Genomic DNA, 19224 nt, shown 5'->3' on the forward strand with positions numbered 1-19224 from the left:
AATCATCATCATCATCATCATTATGAAATAATAATAATCATCATCATCATTATCATTATTAAATAATAATCATCATCATCATCATCATTAAATAATCATCATCATCATCATCATTATCATTATTAAATAATAATAATCATCATCATCATTATTAAATAATATCATCATCATCATTATTAAATAATAATAATCATCATCATTATCGTTATTAAATAATAATCATCATCATCATTAAATAATAATAATCATCATCATCATCATTATTATTAAATAATAATAATAATAATAATAATTATCATCATCATCATTATCATTATTAAATAATCATCATCATCATCACCATCATCATCATTATCATTATTAAATAATAATAATCATCATCATCATTATTAAATAATAATAATCATCATCATCATTATTAAATAATAATAATAATAATCATCATCATATTGAATAATAATAATAATAATCATCATCATCATCATCATTATCATTATTATTATTATGTGCCCCCAAAACGAAAATAAAAAGGAATTAAAGAGAAAAAAGTGGCTTTCATTGACGCTGTGCTGTGCTGTGCTTTTTCTAACCACCAGGTGGTGCTCTTTACCCACAAATAAAAAAAACACACAACCTCAGGAACCTTATAACCAAAAATGCTTCATCACATCATATCTATGGTACATGTTCTTCTTCTACTTCTTCTTCCTATTATTGCTATTATAATTAATATTCTTATTATTATTGTTATTATTATATATCTAAATTGTAATACTTGTAGCATCCCTGCTGTATATTAAAATATATATGTATAAAATGTGTGCATATTTTGTGCGGGAAGCAGTGGTTGTCCTGGAGATGAAAATATGGAGCTACATATATTATTGATGGATTTCTAGGTGGAGGGGAAAATCCACTCACTCCCGCTCATTTGGTTTCCATAGCACCGCCCTTGGGTGGGGGGTGGGGGGTGGGGGTGGTGGGGTGCAGCTTTCATGAGCTTTACCATGCTTCTGCACGATTTTGATTATTTTTTTATGTAATAAAATTGCACCATATTCATCTTTAAAGCTGATTATATGTAAAAAAAAAAATGCAAAAAAGTCTTAACTCTGAATGCATAATGATGGGAATTAGAATTAGATTTAATAAAAAAAAATGAAAAAAAAGAGAGATAGTGCGAATATATATATTCTTGTGCAAAATAGATTTTGTCCGCATGTTTTGCGCCACCACATGTGTCCCAGATGTTGACGCTGCGGCTGACCTGGCTGGGCTGAACACGACGTCAGACCAACGTGCTCTCAAGCACAGGAGACACCAGATCTTCTCACTCTCCTCTTCCCATCTTTTCCACGCACGCAACTCCAAAAAAGCGCCTCCATATCCGGCAAATATAAACTTTACCCTTTTTTTTGTCTCCTCATTTTTCTCTCTAAGGCGTCATTCAGTCGTTGTTGTGCGCTTTTTTTTCTTCTTTTTTTTTTTTTTTTTTTTTTTTTTTTTTAACCACCGCTGCTGCTGTCTGCTTCAACATCTCATCATCATCCAGGAACGGACTAGAGGTGGAGGCTCAATGAAGGCACCTTCTTTAGAAGAAGAAGAAGATCTGGAATTGGCGTAAAGGAACATGACGAGTAAGCAGTAAAAAAACAAAAAAAAAAAAGAAGAAGAAAAATAGACGAGAAATAACAACAGTAGAAGAAGAAAAGAGGCCTACAGTGACTGGATATGGAGTCCATGAGAACCAGGGCCACGGCGGGGATGAAGGACCTGGCGGGGAAGACCTTGGGTCACATGCACAGGTAAGGTCATACCTGCGTGTTTTTTTTTTTTTTTTTTTAAGTGACATAATTATGCAATGCAGTGTGTGTGTGTGTGCGTGTATGTGTTGTGGTGTGTGTGTGTGTGTGTGTGTGTGGAGGGGGGGGCATTATGGCATTGCCAGGGGTCATCAATATGAATGAATTTTGCAATAATTTTGAATATATATATTACATCAACCAACAGAAACCATGTTAATTTATTGAAATATTCAATCAAATATAACAATTGTATTTTTTTAATTATTATTATTATGGTATTATGATTCAGAATTGTGTGTGTGTGTGTAAAAAAAAATGAGGGATGCCCACTGCTGTGCGTGGGGAGCTGCTCAATCCACTGAATGCTAATGAGCATAAAAGTGATGCTGCAATGCGGTACTGTAATATATATATTTTTTTATGAATTTTGTTTTTTTATGTAGCTTAAAAAAATCGAATAACAAAACACACATGTATACGTACAAAAAAAATATATTAATTTTTTTTAAATATATAAAATATTTATTACTGATTATTTTGTATATTATTTATAAATTAATCTTCAGTGAATAGTGGTGTTTTTTTTTAAGGGTGATGGAGAAGAAGCAAAAAGGCGGGGAAGTGATCGAACTGACGGAGGACGGGCGGCCCCGAGAGGCCGCGGAAAAGAAGCCCCCGCTATGCGACTGCAAGTGCTTCGGCCTGCCGCGCCGCTACATCATCGCCATCATGAGCGGCCTGGGTTTCTGCATCTCCTTCGGCATCAGGTGTAACCTGGGCGTGGCCATCGTGGGCATGGTCAACAACAGCACCATCCATCAGAACGGGAAGATTATCATTAAGGAGGTGTGGTCAGGAGATGTTACGTCAGCAAGATACCTGATTCTGTTTTTTTTTTATTTTTTTTTTATTTTTTTTTATAAAACCACATTTTTTTCAGCATTCAATTATTGATAAGATCATTTTTTTTCGTTTTTAACATTTTTTAAAAAAAATAATAAATCACACTAAAACCTCTCAAGTAATACAATTATTACTGTTATCAATATTCAAACGTTTTCAGCCAATACTCCCTCATAATTAATTTTTAAAAAATACATAAAAATAGAAATCGAACTTCTATAATATATCTATGATTTTTTTTAATTTTTAATTTTTTTTTTATTTCCCAGAAAGCCAAATTCAACTGGGATCCAGAGACAGTAGGGATGATTCATGGATCTTTTTTCTGGGGCTACATTGTGACTCAAATCCCAGGAGGGTACATCTCCTCCAGGCTGGCTGCAAACAGGTAGGCGGCACTAGAATCACTCTCCATTATTTGCTTTATATTTAATATAAATATGACATATATATATATATTAATATATATTCGATGTATAATTGAAGCCAAGTCCGTGAAGGTGATGGGATGTAGCTTCCAGCAGGAGGCCGGCCGGGCTGCCGGTCCAATGGCGGGGGTGGCGGGCATGGTTCCACCTGTTAATGAGCTCCCTGTGGGGGTGTGCGGGGTTCTTGGCAGCCGTTCCCCCGCGGGGGCCGCCATGTGTTGGAGATAAAGATGGCCTTTATTGACGCGGATGCTGGTATTTTCGTGAGATTCACTTGTAGTTACTAGCAAGATTTGACTATATCGTTTTGATAAGATTCGACAAAATATATATAAATTTAAAACGAAATACCCTTTATAGCATAATAATGGACGTAAAAACACAAATATTGTGTGTATATGTGTGGTTTTTTTTTAATTTAAACCGACGAACATGGACCTAATATCCGCCATATTGAGCTCGTGCCTGACTTGGGAGGGAAAAGGATTAAAAGAGCTGGTCCCGCCCACTTGCTTGCACGTGACAGAAATACATAACTTCCGCCAAGCGCCATAGTTCGCCAAATATTGTAATTTACATTATAAATATTAGTCCTGCGTTTATTTTTTCAATGTATTTAGATTGCTTTACCATGGAAATGCACCATTAGCAATTTGATTCATAATGATAGCTATATTAGTTCAGTAGTTATTAACCAAAATCGAAATTTCCATAATGGCGGATCCAGATCTAGAGATTTTGATAATACAACAAATCAGTTAGCATTTTAGCATCTTAGCTATATATATATTGATGTTTATTGTATGTTTTTAGCTTCATTTATTGTCTTCCTATGATAAAAAATTCAGAATCCCACCATTTTTTTCATATTCTGGTAAGTATTCATAATTATTCCATTAGCCGTATTAGCTTCTGATATTTTGTAGAACCTGTTTGGAAAATCTGTTCTCTATAGTTTTGTATTCTAAAAAATATACATTTTTTGTGGCGTTAAATGTGCCTATCTTGCAATGTTAATTGTTAAATGTTAATTTTCAGTTTCTGAAAATGTCATCCAAATCCATTCAGAACATTTCAAGTTATTTTGAACACAAGCAAACTGACAAACAGATAAAACTGGCAAATAAATAACCTCATTGGCGATATTAAACATTTCTGATGCATTCTGTTGTCAAAAAAATAGTATATATATATATATATATATATATATATATTTTTTTTTTTTGAGCTGTTTTCCCCGGAAGCAAGGTTGCTAAGCGACACAAGCGACTGAGCCTCTGCTCTGCTGCTAAGCCATTGCAGGGAAATGAACATCAATCTTATGGAATAATAAATGGAGCAGCTTTAATTACATGAACATGTTTTAATAATTAAGACTAACCCGATCCTAAAAATGTGAGAGAGAAAGCATGACGATTATAAGAGCAGTAAGTGATAGATAGGATCATTATGACATGGACTTTATAGTGCAGGGGTATTCAAAGTGTGGACTGGGTGCCATCTTATTGTCCCCCACGGTATATAGAAACCTAAAATGCAGGGGGAATGAAACATAACTGGTACGACGGTTTTCGTTATTCTTTTGTTCCAAAAGATCCAACGAAGCCTGAAATGGACCAAAACCGATGGCATTTTTGTTGAAAACAGAATCATATCAAAAATTGCGAGCTCGAAAACTGAGGTTTGACTGTGCATAAGAATTAGAAAAGGTCTAACAATTAAAAATTAAATAAATGTTACATTCAGTATTGTGCGACAACCGAGAAGAACCTTGACAAAACATTTGCTGGTATTTTTGTTGAAAACCGAATCATACAAAAACTGGCGAGCTCGAAAACTGAGGCATTAGAATTAGAAAAATGTCTAAGAATCAAAAATTAAATAAATGTTACGTTCAGTATTGCGCCACAACCGAGACAAACCTTGGCAAAATGCCTTCTTCTTCTTCTTCTTTTTGGTTGAAAACCAAATCATACTGGCGAGTTTGAAAATTGTGCATTAGAATTAGAAAAGGTCTAACAATCAAAAATTAAATAAATGTTACATTCAGTATTGTGCAACAACCGAGAAGAACCTTGGCAAAACATTTGCTGGCATTTTTGTTGAAAACCGAATCATACAAAAAACTGGCGAGTTCGAAAACTGTGCATTAGAATTAGAAAAGGTCTAACAATCAAAAATTAAATACATGTTATGTTCCGTATTGTGTGACAACCGAGAAGAAGCTCGGCAAAACGTTTGCTGGCATTTTTGTTGAAAACCGAATCATACAAAAAACTGGCGAACTCGAAAACTGTGCATTAGAATTAGAAAAAGGTCTAACAATCAAAAAATTAAATACATTTTATGTTCGGTATTGTGTGACAACCGAGAAGAAGCTCGGCAAAACGTTTGCTGGCATTTTTGTTGAAAACCAAATCATACAAAAAACTGGCGAGCTCGAAAACTGTGCATTAGAATCAGAAAAGGTCTAACAATCAAAAAATTAAATACATTTTATGTTCGGTATTGTGTGACAACCGAGAAGAAGCTCGGCAAAACGTTTGCTGGCATTTTTGTTGAAAACCGAATCATACAAAAAACTGGCGAGCTCGAAAACTGTGCATTAGAATTAGAAAAAGTCTAACAATCAAAAATGAAATACATTTTATGTTCAGTATTGTGTGACAACCGAGAAGAAACTCGGCAAAACGTTTGCTGACATTTTTGTTGAAAACCGAATCATACAAAAACTGGCGAGCTCGAAAACTGAGGTTTGACTGTGCATTAGAATTAGAAAAGGTCTAACAATCAAAAATGAAATACATTTTATGTTCAGTATTGCGTGACAACCGAGAAGAAGCTCGGCAAAACGTTTGCTGACATTTTTGTTGAAAAGCGAATCATACAAAAACTGGCGAGCTCGAAAACTGAGGTTTGACTGTGCATTAGAAATATAAAAGTTCTAACAATCAAAAATGAAATACATTTTACGTTCAGTATTGTGTGACAACCGAGAAGAAGCTCGGAAAAAAGGTTGGCTGGCATTTTTGTTGAAAACCGAATCATACAAAAAACTGGCAAGCTCGAAAACTGTGCATTAGAATTAGAAAAAGTCTAACAATCAAAAATGAAATACATTTTATGTTCGGTATTGTGTGACAACCGAGAAGAAGCTCGGCAAAACGTTTGCTGACATTTTTGTTGAAAACCGAATCATACAAAAACTGGCGAGCTCGAAAACTGAGGTTTGACTGTGCATTAGCATTAGAAAAGGTCTAACAATTAAAAATTAAATAAATGTTACATTCAGTATTGTGCTACAACCGAGAAGAACCTTGACAAAACATTTGCTGGTATTTTTGTTGAAAACCGAATCATACAAAAACTGGCGAGCTTGAAAACTGAGGTTTGACTGTGCATTAGAATTAGAAAAGGTCTAACAATCAAAAATAAAATACCTTTTATGTTTGGTATTGTGTGACAACCGAGAAGAAGGTAGGCAAAACGTTTGCTGACATTTTTGTTGAAAACCGAATCATACAAAAACTGTCGAGCTCGAAAACTGTGCATTAGAATTCGAAAAGCATCAATGCATTTTTTTGCATCTTTTTTTTTTTTTAGGGTGTTTGGTGCAGCCATTGTCCTAACGTCAACACTCAACATGTTCATTCCCTCGGCCGCTCGTGTCCATTATGGCTGCGTCATTTTCGTTAGGATACTACAAGGGCTGGTGGAGGTAAGGATCCTCTTTATTATGAATTGAAATGCTACATATTGTGCTTAAAGCTATGAATAGAAACGGCTACAAAACAAAGGAAAGTGCACTTGGTATTCAGCCTGTGGAGCGAGTCATGCTCATGTATTAAATCCGTTGGCTTCATTGAAGTTGATGCTGAATTTTCGAAAATGTAGTTGAAGAAGAAAAACAGTCACTAATGTTACATGCAAATATTCCTCATAAGTATATAGCTTATGCTTATTTCTACGTATTACAAATCACGCCTGGCCAGCGAGTTCAAATCATCAAATTAGCAGTTAATGAAGATTTAATTGCTTCACTGATGCTTTGCTGTACACGTTTTTCATTAGGCAAATGTTTGTCATCTTTCTTAGTTATTGTCTTAATCAACTATAGACTTATAAAATAAACAAATGCCGTAAAAAAAACCAGGGTCAAATGCTGTCTATGTACATACTGTACATATATTATACCTAAAAATATAGAAATAAATTTCCTTAAATACTATAGTTGAGTTTTCCGGAAGGTCTTAACAACAATTGGTTCGGGCTCAGTTCTTGAAACAGAAATTCTCAAAATAACTGCAACTGTATAATAATAAAAATAATAATAATAACTGCACCAAATGTGCTTGGGTACATCTTTGCGAATGATTAAGTACAGATAGCAACAGTAAGGACGGTCAACCTACATTTAGTACAATTTCCGATTGAATAGATCATTTTCATGTAAACAGATTCTTCAGGTCTAATGGTTGTTGTCACCAAAATATGTCTGCAACATTTCATTGTATCACATTCAATGCTCAATTGCATTTTTGTTTGAAAACCGAATTATACAAAAACTGGCGAGCTCGAAAACTGAGGTTTGACTTGCCAAAAATTAAATAAATGTTATGTTCAGTATTGTGCCACAACCGAGAAGAACTTTGGCAAAATGTTTGCTGGCATTTTTGGTTGAAAACCAAATCATACTGGCGAGTTTGAAAACTGTGCATTAGAATTAGAAAATGTCTAACAATCAAAAATTAAATAAATGTTATGTTCAGTATTGTGCAACAACCGAGAAGAACCTTGGCAAAACATTTGCTGGCATTTTTGTTGAAAACCGAATCATACAAAAACTGGCGAGCTCGAAAAAACTGAGGTTTGACTGTGCATTAGAATTAGAAAATGTCTAACAATCAAAAATTAAATAAATGTTATGTTCAGTATTGTGCCACAACCGAGAAGAACCTTGGCAAAATGTTTGCTGGCATTTCGAGCTCGAAAACTGAGGTTTGACTGTGCATTAGAATTAGAAAATGTCTAACAATCAAAAATTAAATAAATGTTACGTTCAGTATTGTGCCACAACCGAGAAGAACTTTGGCAAAATGTTTGCTAGCATTTTGGGTTGAAAACCAAATCATACTGGCGAGTTTGAAAACTGTGCATTAGAATTAGAAAATGTCTAACAATCAAAAATTAAATAAATGTTATGTTCAGTATTGTGCGACAACTGAGAAGAACCTTGGCAAAACATTTGCTGCCATATTTGTTGAAAACCGAATCATACAAAAACTGGCGAGCTCGAAAACTGAGGTTTGACTGTGCATTAGAATTAGAAAATGTCTAACAATCAAAAATTAAATAAATGTTACGTTCAGTATTGTGCCACAACCGAGAACAACCTTGGCAAAATGTTTGCTGGCATTTCGAGCTCGAAAACTGAGGTTTGACTGTGCATTAGAATTAGAAAATGTCTAACAATCAAAAATTAAATAAATGTTACGTTCAGTATTGTGCAACAACCAAGAAGAACCTTGGCAAAACATTTACTGGCATTTTTGTTGAAAACCGAATCATACAAAAACTGGCGAGCTCGAAAAAACTGAGGTTTGACTGTGCATTAGAATTAGAAAATGTCTAACAATCAAAAATTAAATAAATGTTATGTTCAGTATTGTGCCACAACCGAGAAGAACCTTGGCAAAATGTTTGCTGGCATTTCGAGCTCGAAAACTGAGGTTTGACTGTGCATTAGAATTAGAAAATTTCTAACAATCAAAAATTAAATAAATGTTACGTTCAGTATTGTGCAACAACCAAGAAGAACCTTGGCAAAACATTTACTGGCATTTTTGTTGAAAACCGAATCATACAAAAACTGGCGAGCTCGAAAAAACTGAGGTTTGACTGCGCATTAGAATTAGAAAATGTCTAACAATCAAAAATTAAATAAATGTTATGTTCAGTATTGTGCGACAACTGAGAAGAACCTTGGCAAAACATTTGCTGCCATATTTGTTGAAAACCGAATCATACAAAAACTGGCGAGCTCGAAAACTGAGGTTTGACTGTGCATTAGAATTAGAAAATGTCTAACAATCAAAAATTAAATAAATGTTACGTTCAGTATTGTGCAACAACCGAGAAGAACCTTGGCAAAACATTTGCTGCCATATTTGTTGAAAACTGAATCATACAAAAACTGGCGAGCTCGAAAAAACTGAGGTTTGACTGCGCATTAGAATTAGAAAATGTCTAACAATCAAAAATTAAATAAATGTTATGTTCAGTATTGTGCCACAACCGAGAAGAACCTTGGCAAAATGTTTGCTGGCATTTCGAGCTCGAAAACTGAGGTTTGACTGTGCATTAGAATTAGAAAATGTCTAACAATAAAAAATTAAATAAATGTTACGTTCAGTATTGTGCCACAACCGAGAAGAATCTTGGCAAAATGTTTGCTGGCCTTTTTGGTTGAAAACCAAATCATACTGGCGAGTTCGAAAACTGTGCATTAGAATTAGAAAAGGTCTAACAATCAAAAACGGAATACATTTCATGTTCAGTATTGTGCGACAACCGAGAAGAACCTTGGCAAAACATTTGCTGGTATTTTTGTTGAAAACCGACTCATACAAAAACTGGCGAGCTCGAAAACTGAGGTTTGACTGCGCATTAGAATTAGAAAAGGTCTAACAATTAAAAATTAAATAAATGTCACATTCAATGCTCAATGGTCAAAATTAAAAACTATGCTACTACTCTCTTGTGCGGACTGGGTTAAAACTGAGAATTGGGCATGAGGGTATAGTTCAGTGGTCCAATTTTTAGTTATGGTGCTTAAATAATGCCAAAAAGTTGATGCATTTTGGGGGCGCTGGAAATTTATACAGGAAAGAAATGTAGTTTTGACACACGAGTGAGCTGTTCTTAGAGAGATAGGAGCTTTTTGGGGGGGGGGGGGGTGGTTGAACCGTGTTTTTTGGTAAAACAACCAAGTGTGTTGAGAAAGTCGAAACCTGTTTCAACAAATGAGCCAAACCAATTGAGAATATCTGTAACTTCTCATCAATCAGTAATAAGTAAATATAATAATAATAATAATAATAATAATAATAATAAAACGGCAAATAATAAAAACTTAAGAAACCACATATAGTTGGTTACCACTATATGTGGTTACCACTTCCACACAGATAGGGAGGATAACTATTAACAGTTATTTAACCTTTAACATGAACATTAATCAAACGTAATAATTTTTTTCTGGGTACATGATATCATACAGCATCCATATCAAACTTTCATTAAACTTTCATATCAAGGCGGAGGCCTCAAACTGGTGTCCTGCGGGCCACATTTGGCCCGCGGGCCGCATGTTTGAGACCACTGCTCTAAACGGAATCCTAACCCCAACCCAATTTCTAACCCTAACAACCGTAAATCTTAACAATATTAGCCTTATGTTGTGTTTTTATTTGTAAAGCACTAAATAAATTACGAATAAATACAATTGTTATTTAGGGCGTCACCTACCCGGCTTGTCATGGCATTTGGAGTAAATGGGCTCCTCCGCTTGAAAGAAGCCGTCTGGCCACTATCTCGTTCTGCGGTAAGTACTATTAAAAATGATTTTTAATGCCATATTCCTGTTGAGAAATATTTTATACTTACTTTGTTCTGGTCCGTTTCAGGCTCCTATGCCGGTGCTGTGATCGCAATGCCTTTGGCTGGGATCCTGGTTCAGTACACAGGCTGGTCCTCGGTATTTTATGTCTATGGTACGCTTCGTTAATCCGAACACAGAATGGGTATCATTCAGGGATTCGTGGAAAATATATTTGGACTTGCTAGGTTCAAATCAAATAAGGTTGAGTATCATTGTAACCACTGAAAGTCAAATGGATTTATCCGGGGAGACTATGTATTGATTTCCTCCCCTGATGTTATTTTGATGTCGATAACTTACCCCTAGTGTTTCTTTCTGGGTTGGAAACAGTTTCTGGGTTTTATTATCTCGGGTAGTTTGTAAAACTAACAAAAAATGGGAAAAAACAACACTTCTCAAATGATCTTGAACTGTTTTTTTTTTTGTTATGTGCAGGATGCGTCGGCATCTTTTGGTATATGTTTTGGATATTAGTGTCCTATGAGAGCCCTGCTGAACATCCGACCATCACTGACGAGGAGCGCTGCTACATCGAGGAGAGCATCGGAGAAAGCGCCATGTTAATGGGTCCTGCTGAGGTGAGACTAACAGTACCGCTGACCAGTAATTACGGTACTGTAATCACCGAGAACCGGTTCAATACTAGACTTTCAGGTCATTTCTGTTTCAGTTTTCGAACTCGCCAGTATGATTTGGGTTTCAACCAAAAACGCCAGCAAATGTTTTGCCAAGGTTCTTCTCGGTTGTCGCACAATACTGAACATAACATTTATTTAATTTTTGATTGTTAGACATTTTCTAATTTTAATGCACAGTCAAACCTCAGTTTTCGAGCTCGCCAGTTTTTGTATGATTCGGTTTTCAACAAAAATGCCAGCAAATGTTTTGCCAAGGTTCTTCTCGGTTGTTGCACAATACTGAATGTAACATTTATTTAATTTTTGATTGTTAGACATTTTCTAATTCTAATGCACAGTTTTCGAACTCGCCAGTATGATTTGGTTTTCAACCAAAAACGCCAGCAAACATTTTGCCAAAGTTCTTCTCGGTTGTCGCACAATACTGAATATAACATTTATTTAATTTTTGATTGTTAGACATTTTCTAATTCTAATGCACAGTCAAACCTCAGTTTTCGAGCTCGCCAGTTTTTGTATGATTCGGTTTTCAACAAAAATGCTAGCAAATGTTTTGCCAAGGTTCTTCTCGGTTGTGGCACAATACCGAACGTAACATTTATTTAATTTTTGATTGTTAGACATTTTCTAATTCTAATGCACAGTCAAACCTCAGTTTTCGAGCTCGCCAGTTTTTTTTTTAACTGGTAATTGAATGAAATCAAACGCAGTCAATCAATTTCTTCCAGAAATTCAAGACACCCTGGAGAAAGTTCTTCACCTCTATGCCCGTCTATGCAATCATTGTGGCCAACTTCTGCAGGAGCTGGACGTTTTACCTGCTGCTTATCAGTCAACCCGCCTACTTTGAGGAAGTGTTTGGCTTTGAGATCAGCAAGGTGAATCTACATTGCATGTTTGCAAATGTTATGGACAAAAAAAATATATATATCCGTCAACACTGGTATTTGAATATGAGGAAAAAATATGGAAAATTGTAGTTGCCCATTAGGAATTCCATGGGAAAGTATCAAATTTCACAGAATTGGTCAAAAAATGTCCAGATATTTTGGACAAATTTGCACATTTTTAATCAAATTTTATTATTTTTTAAGGTAATATATACAAAATAAATGTAAAAGTCACAAAAAATGGGTTTCTATTTTCTAGTTGGGAACTGATATTTTCCTGAAACTTACCTATGCTCTACTGCTGATTACTGAAGAACTGAAAACGGTAGAAAGACCCTTGATTGAAAGAGTCCAAGGCAGACTTAACACAAAGATCTCAAATATCTTAATTTTTATTTTTTTTTCATATTAAAATTAACAAAGCATTATTAGAGCCCTGTAGACATGACAAAACACCACTATAGTCACATTTATACTTTTTTTATTTTACAACATATTGCGCAACTGTAGGGTCTTGAGACACATGCTAACTCGCAAACTAGAGAGCTAGCCACCTAAACGGTAGCCTTCAAGTTATTTCCTTTCAACTTAAATAGCCAAAAACTTACCACTTCCACACGGATAGGGAGGATAACTATTAACAGTTATTTAACCTTTAACATGAACATTAATCAAACGTAATAATTTTTTCTGGGTACATGATACCATACAGCATCCATATCAAACATTAAACTTTCATATCAAGGCGGGGCCCTCAAACTAGTGGGGCCACGTGTTTGAGACCCCTGGTATACGTAGATAGTAGCTATATAGTTTCAATTGTCACTTTTATTGCAAATTTGCACATATTTAAAAAATAAACCAGTTGCCAAACCTCACGGGGGGGTTGATGGCGTTCCTGTGATTGCAGGTCGGCATCCTGTCCGCGCTGCCCCATTTGGTCATGACCATCATCGTGCCCTTTGGCGGCCAGCTGGCGGACTACCTTCGCAGCCAGAACATCCTGTCAACAACAACAGTCAGGAAAATCATGAACTGCGGAGGTGAGGAAAAACCCAGACTTGAAGTATCAATTTTCACACATCCCCCCCCCCTGCACATTTATAGGGTGTTGCTGTTTTTTTTCATGGGCACTGAGTCCCCACCGCGTGGTAATCAAGTGTAGTTTGGTCGAACCCAAACAGTGATTGTCATTGCGTATTGATTTCATATCCGTCACTCGTGTAATTGAGAGCAGAGCGTGAAGCTTAATTCAATCGGCATCGTGATGCCCGCCATCGCCCGTGGACTTTTTGTGCGCTGGTGTGTTAAAACCTGCCTTGCCTGTCTCTGTTAGGATTTGGCATGGAGGCCACATTGCTGCTTGTGGTCGGATACTCCCACAGCAAAGGGGTGGCCATCTCCTTCCTGGTGCTGGCAGTGGGCTTCAGTGGATTTGCTATATCAGGTTAGTAAATAAACAACTTCAATAAAGATATGAAAAGAATATATTACACACAAAAAACACAGGCTAGCAAGAAAATTAACCGTATTTACCGTATTAAGTCGCACTAGGTTGGCTGTTCCTGCGACTTATACTCCAGAGCGACTTATAAATGACTTAAAATTGTTTATGTTACATAAACACTGGACACCTTTTCTGTTTATGTTTATTTTTTGTTAGCCGAATATCCATTGTACGGTACTATAGTGTTTCGACTGCAGGGGTGTCCAAAATGCGGCCCAGGGGCCATTCATGAATTTCCTCCATGTAGGATTCCTTATTTATAAACACATTTAAGTATATTAAACCTGGTTATGGTTTCTAAAATATGAATTTTAACATTATTCAAGCTCTTTAGCCATGAAATAACATTTACATTTATTTTTAATAAAAAAAATTTTGGGGGGGAAATTACATTTTCCATTCCTATTACACATTATAATAGACATAATAACAGAAAATTATTGAATGCATCTACTGAATGCCTTTTGACTGGGGACATACTATAGTGTCTCTACTGCAAGGGTGTCCAAAATGCGGCCCAGGGGTCATTCATTAATTTCCTCCATGTATAGAATTCCTTATTTATAAACACATTTAAGTATATTAAATTATATTAAGTTATGAACTTCTAAAATATGAATTTTAACATAATTCAAGCTCTCTAGCCATGAAATAACATTTAAATTTATTTTTAATTAAACTTTTTTTTTTTTGAAATTACATTTTCCATTCCTATTACATATTATAGTAAACATAATAACAGAAAATTAGTGAATGCATCTACTGAATGCCTTTTGACTGGGGACATACTATAGTGTCTCTACTGCAAGGGTGTCCAAAGTGCGGCCCAGGGGCCATTTATAAATTTCCTTTATGTAAAATTACTGATTTGAAAATAAGGAAAATAAATGAATGCATCTACTGAATGCCTTGTATTTATATTTTAGCAGCGATGGTCGTAGCGCTCTCGGTTCTGTGACTGTGTGCAAAATGTGACCGCCTGTTCTTTTCGACCTTTCTCCCGGAGTGTTAAATAATTCAGAGCCGGGTAGTCTCAAGAGATTTGTCAGGCAGACCGTCAGAGTGGGGGGAGAGGGTGGACTTCCTGCCTATTTCTGCTCCAACATGGTCGCCGTCGGTGTTGCTTTTATCCACTATTCATACTGTTGATTTCATAACCTGATGATGTAGATAGAAAGAAAATAAATCGATATTTCATCGTGTTTTTATATTTTTTCAGGCTTCAATGTCAATCATCTAGATATCGCTCCCCGCTATGCCAGCATCCTCATGGGCATCTCTAATGGAGTGGGTACCCTGTCTGGCATGGTGTGTCCTCTGATTGTTGGTGCTATGACGAAAAACAAGGTACACGATTTTGTCTTGGAATTGACACATTGGTATGATTCTTTTTTTTAATACACAGAACTGGAAACAGGCGAAACAGGATTCTGTTAACTGACTCAAGTTCTTATGAATCGTTCACTGAAGTGAATCGGTCACTCGTCCCAAAACACATGCACAGAAATGAATATCTCTCCTGGTGAATTGGATACTTGATTCTCTCGAATCAATTGACATCACATTGACTCGATACCATCCTCAATTAAAATAAACAATTCAATATTATTCCAGACAATCTGCAGCTTTTTAACAATCGCTAGTCTTCGTTGAGTACCCTTGAATCAGTGAACAGCTAGTCTTAGTCAAATACCCGTGAGTCAGTGAAAGGAGACTCTTTGTCAAGTACCTGTAATTCGGTGAAGCGCTAGTCATCATCGAGTACCCATGAATCATTGAAACGCTATTCATTCTTGAGTATAGTGAAACTTGAGTCTTCGTTGAGTACCCATGAGTCGGTGAAACGCTAATATTTGTCGAGTACTGTGAAACTCCGGTCTACATCGTGAGTCGAGAAACGATAGATTTTGAGCGAACCTGAGTCTTCGTTGAGCACCCATGAGTCAGTGAAAGTTGAGTCTTATTCGAGTACCCTTGAATCAGTGAAGAGTCAGTCTTCGTCGAGGACTTGTGAGTCAGTGAAACGCTAGTCTCGGTCAAGTACCTGTGAGTCGGTGAAGCGCTGGTCTTTGTCAAGTACTCATGAGTCGGTGAATATCTAGTCTTTGTCAAGTGCCCGTGAGTCGGTGAACATCTAGTCTTTGTAATGAGTACCCGTGAGTCGGTGAATATCTAGTCTTTGTCAAGTACCTGTGAGTCGGTGAAGCTCTGGTCTTTGTCAAGTACTCATGAGTCGGTGAATATCTAGTCTTTGTCAAGTGCCCGTGAGTCGGTGAACATCTAGTCTTTGTAATGAGTACCCGTGAGTCGGTGAATATCTAGTCTTTGTCAAGTACCTGTGAGTCGGTGAAGCGCTGGTCTTTGTCAAGTACTCATGAGTCGGTGAATATCTAGTCTTTGTCAAGTGCCCGTGAGTCGGTGAACATCTAGTCTTTGTAATGAGTACCCGTGAGTCGGTGAACATCTAGTCTTTGTAATGAGTACCCGTGAGTCGGTGAATATCTAGTCTTTGTCAAGTACCCATGAGTCGGTGAATATCTAGTCTTTGTCAAGTGCCCGTGAGTCGGTGAACATCTAGTCTTTGTAATGAGTACCCGTGAGTCGGTGAACATCTAGTCTTTGTAATGAGTACCCGTGAGTCGGTGAATATCTAGTCTTTGTCAAGTCCCCGTGAGTCGGTGAATATCTAGTCTTTGTCAAGTCCCCGTGAGTCGGTGAATATCTAGTCTTTGTAATGAGTACCCGTGAGTCGGTGAATATCTAGTCTTTGTCAAGTCCCCGTGAGTCGGTGAATATCTAGTCTTTGTAATGAGTACCCGTGAGTCGGTGAATATCTAGTCTTTGTCAAGTCCCCGTGAGTCTGTGAATATCTAGTCTTTGTAATGAGTACCCGTGAGTCGGTGAATATCTAGTCTTTGTCAAGTCCCCGTGAGTCGGTGAATATCTAGTCTTTGTAATGAGTACCTGTGAGTCGGTGAATATCTAGTCTTTGTCAAGTCCCCGTGAGTCGGTGAATATCTAGTCTTAATTGAGTACCTGTGAGTCAATGAAATGTGAGTCTTTGTCAAGTCACCATGAATCGGTTGAAATGCCAGTCTTTGTAATGAGTACCATAAAACTCGAGTCTTTGTCGAGTACCCTTGAGTCAGTGAAGAGTGAGTCTTTGTCGAGCACTTGCGAGTCAGTGCAACACTAGTCTTTGTCTTCATCAAGTACCCGTGAATCATTGAAACGCTAGTCTTTCTTGAGTACCATTAAACTCGCGTCTTTGTTGAGTACCCATGAGTCAGTGAAACATGAGTCTTTTTTGAGTACCCTTGAGTCAGTGAAGAGTGAGTCTTTGTCGAGCACTTGCGAGTCAGTGAAACACTAGTCTTTGTCAAGTACCCGTGAGTCGGTGAATATCAAGTCTTCATCTAGTACCCGTGAGTCAGTGAAACGCTAGTCTTTCTTGAGTACCATTAAACTCGCGTCTTTGTTGAGTACCCATGAGTCAGTGAAACGTGAGTCTTTTTTGAGTACCCTTGAGTCAGTGAAGAGTGAGTCTTTGTCGAGTACTTGCGAGTCAACGAAACACTAGTCTTTGTCAAGTACCCGTGAGTCGGTGAATATCAAGTCCTCATCAAGTACCCGTGAGTCAGTGAAATGTGAGTCTTTTTTGAGTACCCTTGAGTCAGTGACGAGTGAGTCTTTGTCGAGCACTTGCGAGTCAACAAACACTAGTCTTTGTCAAGTACCCGTGAGTCGGTGAATATCAAGTCTTCATCGAGTACCCGTGAGTCAGTGAAACACTAGTCTTTGTCAAGCACCCGTGAGTCGGTGAATATCAAGTCTTCATCGAGTACCCGTGAGTCAGTGAAACACTAGTCTTTGTCAAGCACCCGTGAGTCGGTGAATATCAAGTCCTCATCGAGTACCCGTGAATCAGTGAAAAGCGAGTCTTTGTTGAGTTCCTGTGAGTCAATGAGACCCGAGTCTTTTGTCTAGTACCTATGAATCAGTGAAACGCTGCTCTTTGTCGAGTACCCGTGAATCGGTGAACATCTAAATTAATTTTTTCCTCCTTTTCCCACTGCAGACGCGGGAAGAGTGGCAGTACGTGTTCCTAATCGCCTCCATGGTGCACTACGGGGGCGTGGTCTTCTACGGCATCTTTGCCTCGGGGGAAAAACAGCCATGGGCCGACCCGGAGCTCACCAGCGAAGAGAAATGCGGCTTCATTGACGAGGACGAGCTGGCCGAGGAGACGGGCGACATCACGCAGGGTTACGCCGCTCAAGGAGGCCCCGCCAAGTCGTACGGCGCCACCACGCAGGTGAACGGAGGCTGGGCGGCCAGCTGGGAGAAGACGGAGGAGTACGTGCAGGAGGAGTCCCAGGGAGGCGGCTATGGATACAGGCGGGAGGAGGGCTACTCGTAGACCAAACACACAACACACACACCGATACATGTGTAGACGTCTTGAGCGTGTGTGTCAGTTTAGTCCAAAATAATATCATCAAATTAGAAATATAAAAAAATATATAAATCACAATCTATTGTTGTGTTTGCACAAGAAGTATCATCTTAATGTATAAACAAAAAATATACTAAACTGTATTTGACCAAATTGGCAGTAAATGTATTATTATGCATATGGATAATAGATATAACTATTTGGAGTGAAACTGTCTTTTAATGTGAAAAATCCTCATCAGCAAAGACTTCCTGTAGAACGACAGAAGCCTGTATAGGGTTCCCGTGATTAATCACATGACCCGCTTGGGGTCGGAGTACCACACACTGCAGCTCAGCACATTTGCGTCTGTAAACGCACCACTGCGTAGCTTTGTAAACCGACCGCCGTTGATCGTCGATTGTACCGCATCATTCCGAAAAAGCACACCTTCGTTTTTTGGTTCCTCGCTCGGACCTTAAAAGGTCCGATTTCAAATAAGCACATATAGAAATATAATATAATCATGTGTTTACAGCATTTTTTTTTGGCCCCCCAAAAAATATTGATAATAACTAGGAGGGGGATGGGGGGGGGCAGTGCTAACTCACAGTGCTAACTCTCCAGAACACGCTAGTCCCGCACTACCAGTGTCATGCCAAGATTTTCCCCAGTTAGTAAACGCTGCGCCCTTACGTCCGGCTTCTGAGCTTCGCCGTGACAAAGTGTGTCCGACAATGAGTGCTCCTCATGAAGGGCGTGTGTGCAATGCAGAGACAAATTAGCCAAAAATGGTATTACAGTATCAATATATTATATGGAAATAGACAATGCACATTTTTAGTTCGCATAAATAAACTATATTCCGCAAAATTCCGCAAATATTCCGAATGGCGGAATACACCTCTGTTTTTGTTTCCTCGCTCAGACCTTAAAAGGTCTGATTTCAAATAAGCAC

The 19224-nt window shown here is 37.5% G+C and overlaps 1 protein-coding gene across 1 annotated transcript; it reads left to right on the forward strand.

Annotated features, from left to right (window-relative positions):
• The first annotated feature begins 1500 nt into the window (after positions 1-1500).
• Positions 1501-18840, forward strand: slc17a6b (solute carrier family 17 member 6b). The gene is made up of 12 exons (XM_058078401.2): positions 1501-1805; positions 2396-2651; positions 2978-3096; positions 6740-6854; positions 10652-10739; positions 10822-10908; positions 11232-11374; positions 12163-12312; positions 13235-13367; positions 13661-13771; positions 15051-15178; positions 17910-18840. The coding sequence occupies exons 1-12, from the start codon at positions 1732-1734 to the stop codon at positions 18249-18251; spliced, it is 1746 nt and encodes a 581-aa protein (XP_057934384.1). The 5' UTR covers positions 1501-1731; the 3' UTR covers positions 18252-18840.
• The last annotated feature ends 384 nt before the right edge of the window (positions 18841-19224 follow it).

The sequence above is a fragment of the Doryrhamphus excisus genome, linkage group LG1 (assembly GCF_037039965.1).
Source record: "Doryrhamphus excisus strain RoL-2023G ecotype Guam linkage group LG1, RoL_Dexc_Guam_v1.1, whole genome shotgun sequence".
NCBI classification, from domain to species: domain Eukaryota; kingdom Metazoa; phylum Chordata; class Actinopteri; order Syngnathiformes; family Syngnathidae; genus Doryrhamphus; species Doryrhamphus excisus.

Excerpts from the sequence above, each read along its gene's own strand:
- slc17a6b (XM_058078401.2), top strand. The coding sequence starts at position 1,732 with ATGGAGTCCATGAGAACCAGGGCCACGGCGGGGATGAAGGACCTGGCG. Across the intron at positions 10,909-11,231 it reads CTCGGTATTTTATGTCTATG|GATGCGTCGGCATCTTTTGG; the intron begins GTACGCTTCGTT and ends TGTTATGTGCAG. Across the intron at positions 11,375-12,162 it reads TGTTAATGGGTCCTGCTGAG|AAATTCAAGACACCCTGGAG; the intron begins GTGAGACTAACA and ends AATTTCTTCCAG.